Below are 17,816 nucleotides of genomic sequence, written 5' to 3'. Positions count from 1 at the left end.
GATTATGGTGATTACTATATGTTGCTTTCAAAGAGGCAATTAAGTGGAGGAACCAGACACTATTTTCATTTCTCATTAAGTGATTAGGGTTTGTTTGGCAAATCCCAACATCTGTGGCTAGAGGCGGGCTCTGTTGAGCTTGACTTGGGCACTGCACAGCCTCTATGCACACGAAGCATCCAGCACCTCCTTTCTTCCCTGGCTTCTCCTCGCCTGAAGGAGCTGGAAGGAATCCTTTCATTGTACAGATTATGAAACTGAGGCACAGAATGGGGAACTGACCAGCCAATATTGCATCACTAGCAAGCAGTAGTGTCAGGTTCTGCCTCCCCGAGCAAGACTCCAGCCATTATACTATGCTTCTATTGAAAGAGGGAGCTTTCGAAAGACTAGGAGGAATCGAAGATGGCGGCATAGGTAAACACCGGAGACTGCCGCCGTAAACAACCACTTCAAAAATACAACTAAAAGTCGGAACGGACATCAACCAGAACCACAGGAAGGCTGGCTGAGGAGAGACTCTTCAACTAGAAGCAAAAACAACAGCATTCCGACGCACAGAGGAGGCGCAGTGTGGAAAATTTAAAGGTACGGTGGTGCGGTGGTGAGGTGGTGCGCGCGCAAAGCGGGCTGGTGGCTGAGGGCACGGTTGTCGTTTTCAATCAGGAGTGAATCTCAGACTCTGGGCTACAGATCCGGGCGAGTCTCTAGGGACCCAGACTCAAACGGGAGAAGCGGGACTGTCTGGCTACGGCCCCTCCGAGGTTTGCAGCGGTTGCCGGGTTGCCGGGACAGAGAGGCAGAGCCCCTGGGGACGGACTGAGAGCGGCCATAACTGCTCCCTCCCCCCGCCCTGTGGATCCTGCCCCGCCCAAGCTCTGCGCACAGCCATTTGCCGATCGCCTCAGGCAAGGGCTGGACTAGCGCCTCCCCAGAAGACAGACGTTTTCCAAACAGCTGATTCCTACAGCCAGTCGGCCTGGTGGTCAAATCCCTCTAGTGTTAACTACAACAATTAAGGCTTGGCTAGAACAAGACTGCGCACAGAGACCACAAGGGGGTGCACCAAGAAAGCATAAAAGATGCGGAGACAAAAAAACATGACAGAAATGGAGGATATGGAGCTAAGAATCGCAATTTTGAGGGCTTGCCATAAATTTGTGCAGAGCCTCACGAAAACTAATGAGACCCTCGATGCTACGATAAAGAAATTAGAAAGTAAGCATACACGGACTGAAATAAAGAATATTATACCCAATAGCAGACCAGAGGAGCACAAGAAACAAACCAAAGATTGGACAAAAAACACCCAAGTGGAAAAGCAAAATGAAAAAAGAATCCGAAAGTGTGAAGATAGTGTAAGGAGCCTCTGGGACAGCTTTAAGCGCACTAATATCAGAATTATTGGAGTGCCAGAAGATGAGAGACAGCAAGATATTGAAAACCTATTTCAAGAAATAATGGCAGAAAACTTCCCCCACCTGGAGAAAGAAATGGACTTACAGGTCCAAGAAGCGCAGAGAACCCCAAACAAAAGGAATCCAAAGAGGACCACACCAAGACACATCATCATTAAAATGCCAAGAGCAAAAGACAAAGAGAAAATCTTAAAAGCAGCAAGAGAAAGAGGCTCAATTACCTACAAGGGAATACCCATACGACTGTCAGCTGATTTCTCAACAGAAACTTTGCAGGCCAGAAGGGAATGGCAAGAAATATTCAAAGTGCTGAATACCAAGAACCTACAACCAAGATTACTTTATCCAGCAAAGCTATCATTCAGAATTGAAGGTCAGATAAAGAGCTTCACAGATAAGGAAAAGCTAAAGGAGTTCATCACCGCCAAACCAGTATTATATGAAATGCTGAAAGGTTTCCTTTAAGAAGAGGAAGAAGAAGAAAAAGGTAAAGATACAAATTATGAACAACAAACATGCATCTATCAACAAATGAATCTAAGAATCAAGTGAATAAATAACCTGATGTACAGAATGAACTGGTGATTATAATAGAATCAGGGACATAGAAAGGGAATAGACTGACTATTCTTGGGGGGAAAAGGGGTGTGGGAGATGCGGGAAGTGACTGGACAAAAATCATGCACCTATGGATGAACACAGTGGGTGGGGAGTGAGGGTGGAGGGTGGGGTGGGAGCTGGAAGGAGGGGAGTTATGGGGGGAAAAAAGAGGAACAAATGTAATAATCTGAACAATAAAGATTTAAAAAAAAGAAAAAAAAGAAAGAGGGAGCTTTCAATAAAGTTGTTCCCACTGAGGCAGCTTCGCTTCTGGGAGGAGCAGTGAAGGCTCCTTCCTTAGTATGGGGCCATTTTCCAGCTGATTCTCCTTTCTCCTAGAACAGCCACCACATCACAAGTATAGCAGATACTGTGGGTTGTCCACCCAACAGTCATCCCCAGCCTCCTTTTCTTTTGCTTACCTCTCACCAAAGAGAGGGCACCCAGCCTTTCTAGTGGTTAGGAGAGGCTACCTGACCCAGTTCTGGCCAATGAAATAAATGGGGGATTCTCCTGGGGGACTTCTGGGTAAGATTTTCTTCCCCTTCCAAGTCGCTTAAGAAGAAAGCCTTTGCTTCATACTCACTTCCTCACTCTGCTTTTAGATGTGGTTGCTTACAAGGATGCCTGGAGCTGAGGCAGCCACCTTGTAACTTGAGGCAACATGCTAGCGGAAGAAAGCCAACTGTTCCAATTATCTATTGCTACGTAGCAAATCACCCCCAAAATTCTGCATCATAAAACAATTTGTTCCTATCTCTCACCATTCTGTAGGTTGACTGGGCTCAACTAGATGATGCTCACTCAAGGTCTCCTGCATGGTTGTAGTCTGACAGAGCTGAGGCAGGAGTCATCTAAAGGCTTGACTGGGCGGAGTGTCCTGGATGGCTCACTCACACACAGGTGGCAGTTGATGCTGGATGTCCCATGGGGGCTCAGCTAGGGCTCTTGACCAGGATACCTGCGTGTGTCCTACAGCATGGTCACTGGTCTTTCAGGGCGTGTTTAAGCATGAAGCATTTTATGTATGTATGTATGTATGTATGTATGTATGTATATTACTCCTCACCCAAGGATATTTTTCCCATTGATTTTTAGAAAGAGTGGGAGGGAAGGAGGGGAGGAGTAGAAAAAAGAGGAGAAGGAGAAAGAGAGAGAGAGAGAGAGAGAGAGAGAGAGAGAGATCATTGTGAGAGAGACACATCATTTGGTTGCTTCCTGCATGCATCCTGACCGGTTTGGGGCCGGAAATCAAAACTGCAACCCAGGTGTGTGCCCTTGACCAGGAACACACCACTCTTGAGTGTGGGGAGCAACGCTCCAACCACTGAGCTCACTGGCCACTTTAAAAGGCCCAGAAGCCCTGGCCTGTTTTGCTCAGGGGTTAGAGCATCAGCCTGTGGACCAATGGGTCACGTATTCAATTCCGGTCAAGGACTCATACCTGTCAGTTGCAGTTTCCTCAGCCCATGCAGGAGGCAATTAATCAGCAAGCTTTTCAGTTCTTCATTCTTGGATGCAAGTGGACAAAAATCACCAAACATTTGAGGAAAGCCTCAAATGAGAGTAAGACAAATAAAATGACCTCAAAGGAAATGGAAATAATGAAAAAAAACTAAAACTAAAAAAAAAACACAGCCCGGCCAGCATGGGTCAGTGGTTGAGCGTCAACCTATGATCCAGGAGGTCACGGTTCGATTTCTGGTCAGGGCACATGCCCGGGTTGTGAGGTCGATCTCCAGTAGGGGACATGCAGGAGGCAGCCGATCAGTAATTCTCTCTCATTGATGTTTCTATGTCTCTCTACCTCTCCCTTCCTCTCTGAAATCAATAAAAACACATCTAAAAAACAACCAATAAATAGAAAAGAACTAAAAAATTGTTTACATTCTATTAATAACCTCACCGAGATTAAAAAATAACCTGGATGGTATGAAGAAAAAAGAAAGAACCAGACAACAAGTGAGAGCTCTTAAATATTTAAATATACAAATAAATATGTATTAAAAATTGATAGATAATAGAATGTTTTCAAGTTAAGAAAATTTCTCAGAGAGTGAAATAAAAAGATAAGGAAAGATGAGAGACATAAAGGAAGTTAAAAATCCAACAACTGGAAATTCCAGCAAAAGCAGCTTAAAATGGAGACTTACTTAAATGTTACATAAGAACATTTCCCATTAACAAAATTCATAAAGTCTTTTAATTAAGAGAGTTCAATATGTGCCTAAAAATGGATGAAAAAAATGACCCACTCTCAAGTACAATATCCTGACATTTTTTAACACAGGGATAAAGAAAAGATCTAAAAGCTTTCTCTCCCTCCTCCTCTCCCGAATCGAACCTCAGACCCCTCAGTCCGCAGGCCAACGCTCTATCCACTGAGCCAAACCAATCTGTGCTCTTCTCCTCTCTTCTTTTTCCCTAGAAGAAGGAAAAGAGAAAGGCAGAGGGTTTTGAATCCACACCAAAAGGAGGGATAAAGAACTCTTCTTGGACACAGAGCAGTCTAAGTAAGACCCCAGAGGCTTGAAATAGTGTACAAGGTGGGGAATTATGATGTGTTCCAACCATAAAGTGAAAGAAAGGATGGAAGGAGATGAGGTTGGAGAAAGGGGTCTCAGGCTGTCCTCACATGGAAGTCATTACAAAGCCTCTTTCCCACAATCCCTCTTCACTCTCTTTCTCCCTTTCACCAGGTTCACCTATTTGCTTTAAAATAACCCCTCAATTGAAAATTGAAAACAATTCAGGCCTTAGTCAGGATTTTCACCTTTATCCTGAGAACAAGAGGAAACCATTTGGCAGACTTAATTAAATGAGTGGTCAGAGCAGGTTTTCTTTTTAAGTTTATCTCGTTGCTGCATTGAGAATGGTCTGAGAAGGAATGGACAAGAAAGATTTCGACAGAGCAGTCAGGTGGTGATAGGTAAGAGAGATCATGGTGAACTGAAGTGGTGGTAGCAATAAGATAGAAGGAGTATTCGACAGATGTGGAAAGTATTTCTAAGGTAGAATTGATAGGTCTTGCTGATGGGTTGAATGATCTTTTACCCTCTCTGCATCCACCCCCTTGGGAATTTAACTTTGAAGTGTCCTCTGCCTCTGTCTCTGGACTTGACCATGTGCCTGGCTTTGGGTAATAGAATAAAGCAGAAGTGCAAGTATGGTGCTTCTAAGTCTATAACTTGAGAGGCCTCGCTCTTTCTTGTGTTTCTGTCATCTCCATGAGGACATTCCTGAGGTAGCCTACTGGCATGGAACAGATACGTGGCAGAGACTTGAAGTGCCCAGTCAGCCCAGCTAAGACTCGTCTAGAGTCTAGAATAGCCGTGGGCAAACTACGGATCCGGCCCGTCTGAAATGAATAAAACTAAAAAAAAAAAAAAAAAAAAAAAAAAGACCGTACCCTTTTATGTAATGATGTTTACTTTGAATTTATATTAGTTTACACAAACACTCCATCCATGCTTTTGTTCCAGCCCTCCGGTCCAGTTTAAGAACCCATTGTGGCCCTCGAGTCAAAAAGTTTGCCCACCCCTGGTCTAGACAAACATGGAAATAAATGATGAAAGATACTAAAGCCATCACATGAAAAACACAATATATTCATTTCTAACTTTCTGGGTACACCTATAAACAAAGCACAGAAGACTTGATTGTCCAGCTGGTGACAGAAAGGAAGTCAGAGATTCCAAGAATGAGGAAGATTCTATCTGCCTTTGTTGTCTGGGAAATGGAGGGGCCACGGGAGAAGGCCCTGAGCTCAGCCTGTAATGGTGAGAGTGCCCCTCTGGTACTAGAGGCCTGGAATTCACGGCACCTCTCCTCCGATGCAGACCAGGCCCTCCCACCCCAGCAGCAGGACCATGGCAGCGTGACCATCAGTCCTGCAATCCCGAATTCTGCCAACAGTGCGGATGCGGTTGGAAGTGGATTCTTTCCTAAGCCTCCAGATGAGAGCCAGGCCCAGCTGATATCTTGATTTCACGTTGTGAGCTGTGAACAGAGAACCCAGACTTCTGACCTACACAACTGTGAGGTAACTAACATGTGGATGTTGTTTAAAGTTGCAAAGTTTGCGATGACTTGTTATACAATAGGAAACTAATACACCTGGCATGTCTTCCTCTCCCTCCCCCCCATCTGCCCCCAAATTCTTACTTTGTTTATGTCATAAGAGGTGTTTTGGCCTAGTGGTTAAGCTCCCAGAATGCAGATGGGCAGACCTGGCTTAGAATTTTTCCTCTAGGAGGATTAGCAGTCACGAACACAATAAACATCCAAAAAACAGAACTGTAATTACTGTCCTTATTCATTCCCTGTTCAGCTCTCCCTCCCTCTGTAAATGCTTCCCTGACTCCCCGCCTCACTCCTCTGGCAAGTTCACCACACCCTCCCCTGAACTTTGTACTGGCTGTACTGTCCCGTGCTGAACTGGTTAAATGCCCTGGCCGGGATGTTCACTTGTTGAGCCTGCCACCGCCCCTGTTATGAAGGAGCTCTGAAAATGTTTATGGAGAAGGATAGGAACTTTCTAGAAGTCCAAGCCACCCAGGGAAGAGGACTGCTCAGGGAGGGGCGAGTTCTGTGTTCCTAGGGTAGCTCCCAGTCAGGGATGCTGAAAGTGACTGACTGGTGCCGCCTGGGGTCTTTCTGCCCTCGCTTGTGTTTTGAAGCCAGGATTTGTTTCACAGAATCACACACGGAAAAGCTGGGTGCTGAGGGGTGAGAGGCTTCTCCAGCTGGGGTTGGGGGGGAAGGCAGAGAAAAGTGCTCAGCTGGGCATTAACTCATTCATTCAATACTTTTAAAAAATATATTTTTTATTGATTTCAGAGAAGGAGGGAGAGGGAGAAAGAGAAACATCAATGATAAGAGAGAACCAATGATCGGCTGCCTCCTCCATGCCCCACACGGGGATGGTGCCCACAACCCGGGCATATGTCCTGACTGGCTGGTTCATAGGTCAACGCTCAACCACTGAGCCACGCTGGCCGGGTGTTCAATCAATACTTTTAACATTGTTCACTTTTGCAGTCCATCTTTGGGAAGTGCTGAAATAGACTGAAAAATAGGTGGGATGTTGGCAGCTGCTCCTGAAAGAGAAGCTTTCTGTAGAGGCCACGTTATGATAAAGACCTGACAGATTCAGTTCTTGAAGGAGCGGTCTTGGGACTGAGCAGGGACTCTGATGTATGCATTCAGCTAGGAGGGAGGAAGGCTGGGGAGCTGTGGTTGTTTCGGTGGTTTGGGAGAGAGAAAGGGTGAGAATGGATGCAGTGGATCCTAGATGGCTGGGGCTGAGAGCAAAGAGCCTCAGAGTTCCGCAGAGGAAGGTGCACGCTGGTGTGTGCAGAAACAATCCACCGGCTGGCAGAAGCAGCGGAAGGTGAATGCAGGATGGATCCTGGGCGCCCCTTGGTGGCCGGAGTGAGTAACTACACTTAATACCACCGAGACAGACAATACCCAGCTGATTTGGTACTTCATTTACCTCAGGACTGGGAGGACCACTCTCCCACCCAGGAGGGACCACCTGTTGTAGTAAAAATGATTTGTGGAGTGCATGTGCCTGGGGTTATGTGGTTGTGTTACCCAATTGTGTAAGTGTATACACGCATGAGTGTACGTATGTACATTGGTGTGTGTCTGAGAGCATGTACAGTGGAGCCAGTAACTGGACATGAGAGTTGTGTGTACATGTATGTACTAGGTGATAGTATGCAAGCATGCATTGTGAGCCAAAATGTACATCTATATGTTTGTATGCATATGTATCTGTTAGTGTGATTGCTTGTCTGAGTGCATGTGTGTTAAGGTAACTTTTGGGGCCTTGGCTTTCTTTTTTCTTACACATTGAAATAGTTAAGCATTATAATCGTATTGTTTGTTTAAAGTTTGCTCTTGGATGCAGGCCTGTTCCAGAATAACTAGCAGATGCGAAAAGCATCCATTATGTATTTTTGCAATTAGCCGAAAACCCAGAAACTTTTCTTAAATAACAGACACAATTCTGTGGGTTGCTTATTGCTCGGAGCCACCTCCTTTCTCCAGCTCGGGCGAGCCAGCCCTGGGCCCAGCCCCACTCAGCTCAAGCCAGCGAGGGTTTGCAAACTGTCCTCAGTGAGATGGAAAAAACATTAAGGGTTCAGAATAGAACTCACGGTACAGCTTATGGCAGGGGGAGAGAGAGAGGGGAAGTGGAGCAGCCTCCGAAATCAGAGAAACCTTTGTCAAATGGGCTCTTACAGCCTCACAGTTACCCAGCATTCTATTGTGGACCCAGCTAGACAGACACGATAAACCCACACTCCTCTACCTGTTGTTGAGTGCATTTCCTCGCCTTATCTTTGTACACTCCTACCTCCCACTGTTTGGTACATGGACCCCCATCCCCTCCACAGAGGGACCCCCCCCTCACTCGCCCTCACTGCCATGCTTTTGCTAGTGCTATTTTCCTCTCCCGAATGCACTGCTTCTCTCCTCCAATACACCCAGGAGCCTCCTGACCACCAGTAGCATGGCCGCCAGCAGCACAGCCACCGCAGCTTTGTGGAGTGCCCACCCCAGACACTGGGGAGGGCACCGGGAGGCAAAAGCAGAAGCTTGAGGAAATTTCCCAGTATTTGGGTCCTTATGGGAAGACACAGACTCTCACGATGTTCCTTAGCCTTTCCTCCCACTTCCATGGGCCGGGAACTGTTGTGTCCTGGGTTACAAGAGGGCCCAGAGAATGTGGCTGGGGTTCCAGGTGGACTTCAGACTTAGTGACAACTGGAACAGGATGGCCCCAAACCACAGAATCCCAGAGCTGGCAGACTAAAACATCCTGCCAAGTAGACATCCGGTCTCTGCTTGCACACCTCCAGTAATGGGGAATCCATCATTTCCCCAAGAGCCCAGTTCACTGTTGGGCGGCTCTAAGTTCAAAAGATCTTTCTTGCATTACTTCCACTGCCCTTGCTCTGTCCTCAAGCCACACTGACCACATCTACTCCATCTTCCTTCAGAGTTCTGGATATCGATGGTGGCCTCCTGGGCTCTCCTCAGCTTTTAGGACAGTAGCAGCTGCTAAGTGAGATGAAATCAGCCCTACTATGTCAAGTTGGTATTCACTGACAACTTCTTTAGTGGGAGAACATTTGTGATCCCCTTGCAGTACTTCTTCCCCCTCAACCCACAACCTTCAAGGATGGCAGATTAGGCAACTGTATTATTACTGAGCTTTCCTGTTTGTTGTTATCAATTTATCAGTTTATCAAACACTAAAGATCTACTTACTCTATGCTAGGCAAGAAGGCTTGGTCCTTCGCCTGCAAAGACACAAGGCCGGGAGTTCCCAAATATCTGCTCTGGTCACTTTGTTTAGTACAGTGGTTCTCAGCATATCAATATCAGCATCACCTGGAACTTTATAAGACATGCAAATTCTTAGGCCACACCCAAGATCTACTGCACCAGAAACCCTGGGGGTGAGCCCAGGAATCTGGGTTTAACAAGACATCCAAATGATTCAGATACACTTGAAAGTTTGGGAACTGCTGGTTTAGATTCACCTGGGAGACTTTAAAATTAAGTTAGAATTTCTGGGGTTGGGGCTGAAAGCATTAGTTTGTTTCTAAATATGGTCTCAAATACATGCCCAGAATACTGAATGAAATGTCCCTGGACCATCACAAGATCTTACTTTGCTTTTCCAAGTCCTTCTTAGGAATGATGGAGGTAGAAGCATGCGACTGTGGAGGAATGAAGCTGGGAGAAAGGAAAACTGGGTGCTAGGCCTTGTTCTGTTTCTATCTGGAGGGCTTTGAGGAGGACACACTCCTTTAAATATCCAGTAAAATGTATAGACAATGTAGTAATAAAATATATTAAGAATCTACTCTGTGTAGGTCATTAAGAGAACTACAACGATCTCTAAAACCTTTCCCAAAGACTCCATTGAGCAAGAACTACAATGCGTAACCACGGAGGAGAAAGTTGCTCACTTCCTTCTTCCCAGCTAGTCTTTTCTACTGGAAGTCTTAGAAGGCTTCCAGTAGAAAAGTACACTAAGAAGTTTCAGATCCGTAACATGAACCACAAACTATCAAAAGTCTTCATAAAGCAGAGATTTTCTATGTCATAACACGGTAACATTAAAAGAGGTACAATAGGTAAATATCTGTCAACTAGATTGAACTATGGATAGTTGGATGCAATTTTCACCAAAACATTGTTTTCTGGTCCCAGACTTTCCTTGCTTTCTTCCCAAAATAGTCACACTTTAAATCTTTCTACAACTTGTGTGCTAAAAGTAAAGAGAGATTGATGGGGTCAAAAATTCATCTTGGCTCCCGCCCCCAGGACTTTATGGTTATTAGCTTCCAATCTTCAGGCGGAATGAGAACAAAATCCTAAGGAGATTGCAAACACACCCAGTTGGGATCCAAAGTTCAGTGATGCAAACTATAGCTACAGTGACAGCCAAAGATAATTTTCCGTTTCAATTTATTTTTTCAACAAATATTTACTGAGTGCCTACTATGTGCACTGGGACACAGAGATGAAGGCAGACATTTTTGCTGTCCTGGCTCTTATAATGTAGCAGAGGAAAGCAACAGTAAATAAGCAAAGCAATTTCACAAATTGCACAAGTGCAATAGAGAAAATAAATGAGGGCAATAGGCTAGTGACTGGGGAAGCATGGTGGGGTATTAGAAGCCGCCTAAAATTGGGCTCTATTACAGGCAGGCCGAATGGGCTGTGAGAGACAGGAAACAGCTCTCTAAGGCCCAGAGACCTGGGTTCCAGTTTTAGACTTATAGCTAACTAGCTGTAAAGACTTTTCCTTCATGTAAACAAACAAACAAAATTGCTTAGAATCAAGGCATACTTAATTTAACTGAAGTATGCAGGTTGGCCAATTGCCTTGCGCTCCTTGGGCCTCAATTCATTAATTCATGAAATAGGAAAAGCACCATATTAATCCCCCTTGTTGGAAAAACTAAATGAGATCACACAGGTAAAAAAGTTTGCATAAAAGCATTAAAAGCACTATATAGAAATACAATCCTTTTAAGAAACCACTGGATTTGAGCTTAACTAGTAAGCATGTTGAGGGCAAGGGTTGTGTATTACTTATTGTCGTATCCCTAATAAATCTGTCTCAAACATATTTTCAATGAATGGCCAGCCAATATTTTGTAACTTCAGCATTTTAGTGCTATTCTCTCCTGGTCTAGTGACAGACACACTGCTTAAGGAAGATGTAGATTTCCTGTAAAAACTCTCTGATCTCAGTCACAAGGGTTAGCATCTCTGAAATCTCACTTCCTAACGTGACCAGTCCGCTAAATTAAGATGGCAGATCCTTGCATGAATGTAATTATAGACTGTAATAATGCCTCCCCTATGCACCTAGCTATTATTACTTTAGCAATTGGCCATGACCTTGTATCATCATTTAGCTGACTAAATTTAACTGCTACTTTCTTAAGTCAAATATACCACCTGAACTTAGAAATAGCTATAAAATTACTCAAATCACAAGTTAAGGGTAAATGGAGACAGTGTTAAGGAGTCACATTCCTGAAACTCATTTGCAACAATAAAATAATCATGGAGAGAAATGGGAATGTGGTCTATGACCATGAAGACTTTTGGGCAGATTAAAGAATGGTGTTTGGTGGGAGTGATTATGGGTAGAATTAAAGTGAGTTCTTCCAAGAGCCAATGTGTCTGAAGTAGAACTGGACTGAACCAAATCCTGCTCCCTATTCAAGTGTTTACACTCCCCACCCTCATCCCATCCCATCCCCTGGACTTCTGAATCTTCCATTAACACACAGCAGCAGCAGCCTCAGCCCCGTAGTTACCCTCTTTCCCCAAACAGCACTGATCCAGATCTAAGACCTAAACAGAGGGAAAAATACAGATAGACTTTGCATTGACACATTTAAAACAAGCGGAGCCCAGCAGGTGTGGCTCAGTGGTTTAGAGCTGACCCATGAACCAGCAGGTTGCCATTCCATCCCTGGTCAGGGCACATGCCTGGGTTATGGGCTCAATCCCCAGTTGGGGTGTGCAAGAGGCAGCAGATCGATGATTCTCTCTCATCAATGATGTTTCTATCTATCCCTCTCCCTTCCTCTCTGAAATAAAACATAGGGGGGTTGTGATGCAACTGTTTTAACTTGGTTTTTTCAATGTAGGACTATTTTGACCCAATCTAAAAGTTAGCCATTAAACTTTAGCAACCCCCCCACACCCTCCCCCCCGACCCCCCAAATAACGTGTCCATCTTGACCACTATCCCAGTTGAGGCTAGAACAATGGTAGTGCCTCCTGTGTACGTTACCTGGCAATTAAAAAGAAAGTTTTCATTTTGACAGGCCATTGTGATACAGCCTCATCACAATCAGATACTTGAGCCTAGTTCTCAAAGCTGCTTTGGAGCCACTTGTGGGAATGTTCCTCTATAGCAGCTCCTCGAATAACGACTCAGTGTCATTTAGTTATAATGTTGGAACCTGACTCGTTTATATCAATTAGCCTATGTTAAAATTGACTTCATTACATATCATTTCACTTACAATTGTTAAGCGAGGACTTACTGTATAAAAATAATAAACCAAGGGTGAGCCATGCACAACAGCTTTGTGCTTCCAAGTACTAACTGCTGAACTGACTCAATGTCTTTCCCCTCTGGCTCTGGGAGCCCTCAGAGCCAGGTGAGTGAGGACTAGTTCCACTGGAGTCCTCAAAGAGCTGCAGGGTTTTATAAACCAGCAAGGAAACCTATTCAATCCAGGGCTTTTCTTGAAAGTCCATCTTGAGTTTACTATCAATTCCCCCTATCCCCACACCCAATATTTTAGAAGCAGCTACTAAGAGTGTATTTCTTCCAAGAAGCCTTCTAACAGGTAGTATATGAGCATTCCTTAAAGTTCACACATATGGCTTTATTTGAATTTTACTTTCTCTTTTTAAAGGTGGTTACTCAACCAAATGAGAATACATCTGCTATATATATGGTATGCTGCTTAACGGCTTCATTCCACTGTGTAGAAGATAGCTCTTAAAGTTTGCCTCAATTATCTCCTTTAGGGCTAGAATGTAGAGGTACCCCTGCAGATGCTTTTCCTCTGGTTGATTAGGGCATTAAAGGCCAGCTAGGAAGCTGCATAGTTTCTTGAGAATGCATCATAAACAGAAAACAATTTTCTGTGGCTGAAAGAACCTCACCTGGAGAAATGTTGATCAGGAACCCTGTCTCCCTAAACAGTACAAAATAATTAAGCCCTCTTCTCTTATGTCAGGGTCTTATGAGGACAGTAATGAAAAAAAAAAAAGCCTCTTTGGAAAAGAGGGACCCAAGAGAAGCAGGTTCTGCTCTAATGAATGGGGGCGCGCAGGGATCCCATACAAGTCTGAGCAGACAGCCTATAGTCGGTATGGCTGACATGGGGTGTAGGGTGGGAGCCAGAAATTCAACTGTTCTCTTCAGCTCTCGACAGGAAAAATGGTGAGTACAGAACTCAGTCGAGGTCCAGAACTAACATCACAGTCACAATAACCATACCTGTTCAAAGGAAAGCAGGCCTGGATCCAAGAGAGTGCTTACACTGGAGTCCAGGATGACGAAAAAAGGGAAAGGAGATTAGGACCATTTTTACCTTTTTCCTTTGGTGCATAATAAATGAGCTTCCTTTCTTTCATTAAAAAAAAAAATACTTAGAATGAAAGAGTACTGAATTTAGCAGAAGTATACATGAAGGCTAGTGAGAAGTGCAGTAGACTATATGTCAGCCAACCAAGACAGCTAAAAGGTCTATCCGCATCAGTGTTAGTTTTAGATAGAAAGTTCTTGGAAGGCAGAGAATGTGTTTGTAGTACTATGGCTTGTGCAATTAATGTGTGTTTGAAGAGGAAAGACCAAACCTCCGGGACCACTGAAATGTCAGACAACCACTTAAATTACATGGACAAAGCCACAAACCCACAAAAAAACCCGCATCCTGAGACACACTACTTGCCTGCTACCAATTCCCCTCTCAAAGAGACAAGGAATTGCCAAAACCGGTTTGGCTCAGTGGATAGAGCGTCGGCCTGCGGACTGAGGGGTCCCGGGTTCGATTCCGGTCAAGGGCATGTACCTGGGTTGCAGGCACGTCCCCAGTAGGGGATGTGCAGGAGGCAGCTGATCGATGTTTCTCTCTCATCGATGTTTCTAACTCTCTATCTCTCTCCCTTCCTCTCTGTAAAAAAATCAATAAAATATATTAAAAAAAAAAAAAAAAAAAAGAGACAAGGAATTGATGCTGCAGGCTGGCAATGAAATAGGCTACTTGTACCTCAATCCAGATTACTTCTTGAAGGAAGGGGATAGTAATGCTTTCTGCTTAATTCAAGATGCACAAACATAATACACAGAGCAGAAAATTCTCCTGGATCCTCAACTCTGCTTTTGCTATATGAGGATGCACATGTTAAGTCTCCCATATGCTTGTGAGAACAGAAATCTGAACCAGCAAACAACAAAGGCCACAGCACAAAATTTATTGGAATTATTTACTAAATAATCCATATATATCTAACATCACTGAATGGAAATAATGTTAATTTTTTATTTTAAATAGCAAGACTTCCACTGGGTTCTTTCAAGAAAAGTCAAAAACTTCTTGGTGACTGTGTCTTTAACAAATGGAATGACCTAACTAGTGAATTTAGATGTATCTCAATCAGCTACTAAACTCAATATTGCTGACATGTTTTTCTATTTAAGCAAACAAAAAACAAAGCTTCATAGTTTAGTAATTATTATGTTTCTTGGTTTTGGTTCTCAAATGCCACAGAAAGATATTTGATGAAAGGAAGCAAAGCACCTAGTCTCAGCAGTCTCCTTAAAATCCACACGTTTAAGGTTGCTTTCACAACACCAATATAAATATTTAGATCCCCATCTGATAGGTTTCTTCACTTATGTGAGGAGGAACACATTCAAAACCTTAAGTCTTCACTCTTGCTTCATACTACAGCCATTTTATTAAATTACCCATAAAAGCCCTCTGTCCTGGCTGGATGGAATCACTAGATAAGAATTCATTACAACCTCCTCCACGAAACCAAGATGTCAATACAAATTTTGGTGGCTAATATGCTATAGTACTTATGGATACTTTGTTGTTTTAATGGCAAGTATATTGCAAATTCATCATTAATAAGTGAATTTCATAATATACATAGAAATAAATAAATCTATTACAAGACAGGGGTGGTGAACAAAAGTAGGTTTACAGTTGTGAGTACACAAAACAGTTAATAAAGCTATTGTAATAATCATAATGTGCATGTCTTTTTCCATATGAACTTTAAACCTACTTTTGCCCACCCCTGTATAAGAATATACACAAATTGTCCTCACTATTCCCAATGGCTTTAAATATAAAAATTTAATTATATTAACAATTATACAAAGTCAAATTTTAATTATGTTAATTATACAAAGTCAAAAAGGTGCTGAAGACGAGAAACATTTTAATAAGAACCTTGATACCACTTTGCATTGGTGATGTCAGAAAAAAAGAATGGAGAAAATAAATTCCTCAAAGATTTTTAAAGGAAGAATAAATTTAAGGAAAAATTCCTTTGGACTCTACAGCCTTCTTTTTTATTCTGTACCTTTCCATGCTTCAACATATGCCAAAAAATAATTTACTGAATAAAAGTAGCCAGGAAGGAAATCAAACATTTATAAGATATATTTATTATTTTTCTGACCAAAGTGCAGTGATTTTTAAATCTTCTTAAACAAATAACTATGAAAAAATATTCAAGGAAATAAAATACAAATGGGAAATTTAACCATTAGATTTCTTCTACTTTATACTAACCTTAAATTTAGTCTAGAAAACAAACCAAAAAAAACCCCAAACCATTTTACCGTAAATCTAGTACATGCATTTCAAGGTTTCACTGCTAGGAATTTTGTTGAGATCAATTTAATCATTAATAACACTATATAATAGAGCATAAGGAACACATGTCATTAGATATGACCCTTGCCCCTTATCCTCAGATTTATGTCAGAATAAAGCTGACAGTTCTGCCAGGCTCTGAACCCCCAGTGCCCTCATCCCAATCCCTGGAAGCAGACTATGCCATGTCATACAACTTTGTACAAATTGTATTAAAACTAAAACATAGCTAAGTTTTCTTACCTTTTTTATAGGATATAGTCAGTTATTGGATAAATACTAAAACACTTCTAGCAATTCATCTTATGAGTTTGTTTACCAAACACATTGTGCAAGAACTAACTACACAAAAAGTTCCTTTGGAATTTGGTCCACAAATTCACTTAACAGGTTGGAAATTTAAAACCTGCAAGAAAAAGAGGAAGTGAGGAATCCCTAATCCTGACATGTTGTAATCACTAAAGGGATATATGCATACTAAAAAGTTTTGCTCACAGAAGGCACAAACTATAAAAGGGGTATCTTTATCGAATAAAAACAAAGAACTAGCTAATGCCCTTCCTTGTTTTGTGAGCACCATAGCTAAGACAAAGTTTAGACCCGAATTCATTGTCTACTCCTGTGACAAAAAAAAAAAAAAAAAATTGAAGATAAAAAATTTAACTTGTCTTACTATATACTTTCTGGCCACTAATTGTGATGTAATTATGAAAGATTAAAATTGCCTTAAAAAGGGATTGTGATAGCAGCTATCAAAGCAATATTCAAGCATGATTTCAAGGATGCTTTCAGGTTTAGTTAGCCTTCTTTGTCAAAAATCTTCACAACTTCATCAAAAACCTGTAAAGGAAAAAGACAGGAATAATTTTAAAAGCAGATATTGTTAAAATACCATGTGGCTTAGAAGTGTATCAATTTTATATTAATTTCCAAAGTAGATAATTAAAATACACATTATGATTTCTTAGTTTTATTTATTTTACTTTTGACAGTAATATAATACCATAAATAATAAATATAAGCCCTGGCCGGTTTTGCTCAGTGGATAGAGCATCGGCCTGCAGACTGAAGGGTCCTGGGTTCGATTCCCAGTCAGGGCACATGCCTGGGTTGCGGGCTCGATCCCCAGTGTGGGGTGTGCAGGAGGCAGCTGGTTGATGATTCTCTCTCATCATTGATGTCTCTCCCTCTCTCTCCCTCGCCCTTCCTCTCTCTGAAGTCAATAAAAATATATTTAAAAAATTCATATAAAATTATGAACATGTTGCATTCAATTTTAGGACAAAATAAAACTTCTTAATCAGCTACCAAAAATTGATAAAATGGAAGTGGCTTATCTTCCTAGTTCTGATTCTAAAACACTAAAGTTTTCTGATATATTACCTCACCACTATACAAAGTGGCAATAGATAAAAAAAAGCAAAAATGACTATACAATAACAAAGAAAGGTCCAGAGGAAGAAGATTCAGGTAATCAGGGGATGACCGGGTGAATTAAAAAGCACTAGAAATAGTTGCTGGGCACTGAGGGCTTTCGAACCACAGTTGAGAGAAGACAGCTGACTTATGAAGGAAGAGAGAAGTGCTGAGCCACGGACACTGTGCACCTCTGGAGCTACGTGTTTTTATTTTTTTTCCTTTCCATTGAATTTATTGGGGTGATACAGGTTATCAAAATTATACAGGTTTAGGTGCACAATTCTACAACACATCATCTGTACACTGCATTGTGCACTTACCACCCCAACTCAAGTCTCTGACCATTAATATTTATCCCCACTTTCCCCCACTCCTGCTGCCCCCTGGAGCTCTGTGCTCTGTGACAAAAGAAATGAAG

The 17,816-nt window shown here is 42.4% G+C and overlaps 1 protein-coding gene across 1 annotated transcript in view; it reads right to left on the bottom strand.

Annotated features, from left to right (window-relative positions):
* Nucleotides 1-14,545: 14,545 nt before the first annotated feature.
* The window catches only part of CMPK1 (cytidine/uridine monophosphate kinase 1), a 42,022-nt gene continuing 38,751 nt past the window's right edge, over nt 14,546-17,816 (bottom strand). Inside the window, exon 6 of the mRNA XM_070405066.1 lies at nt 14,546-16,819. Coding sequence (XP_070261167.1) covers nt 16,778-16,819 — 42 coding nt within the window. The 3' untranslated portion in view covers nt 14,546-16,777. The remainder of the gene's footprint in view (nt 16,820-17,816) is intronic.

The sequence above is a fragment of the Myotis yumanensis genome, unplaced genomic scaffold, assembly GCF_028538775.1.
Source record: "Myotis yumanensis isolate MYYU_CA2020_CCGP unplaced genomic scaffold, mMyoYum1.0.hap1 SCAF_2, whole genome shotgun sequence".
In the NCBI taxonomy this organism is placed as follows: Eukaryota; Metazoa; Chordata; class Mammalia; order Chiroptera; family Vespertilionidae; genus Myotis; species Myotis yumanensis.
Note: the sequence above shows the minus strand (reverse complement) of the source record. Positions and strands in the feature narration are given on the sequence as shown.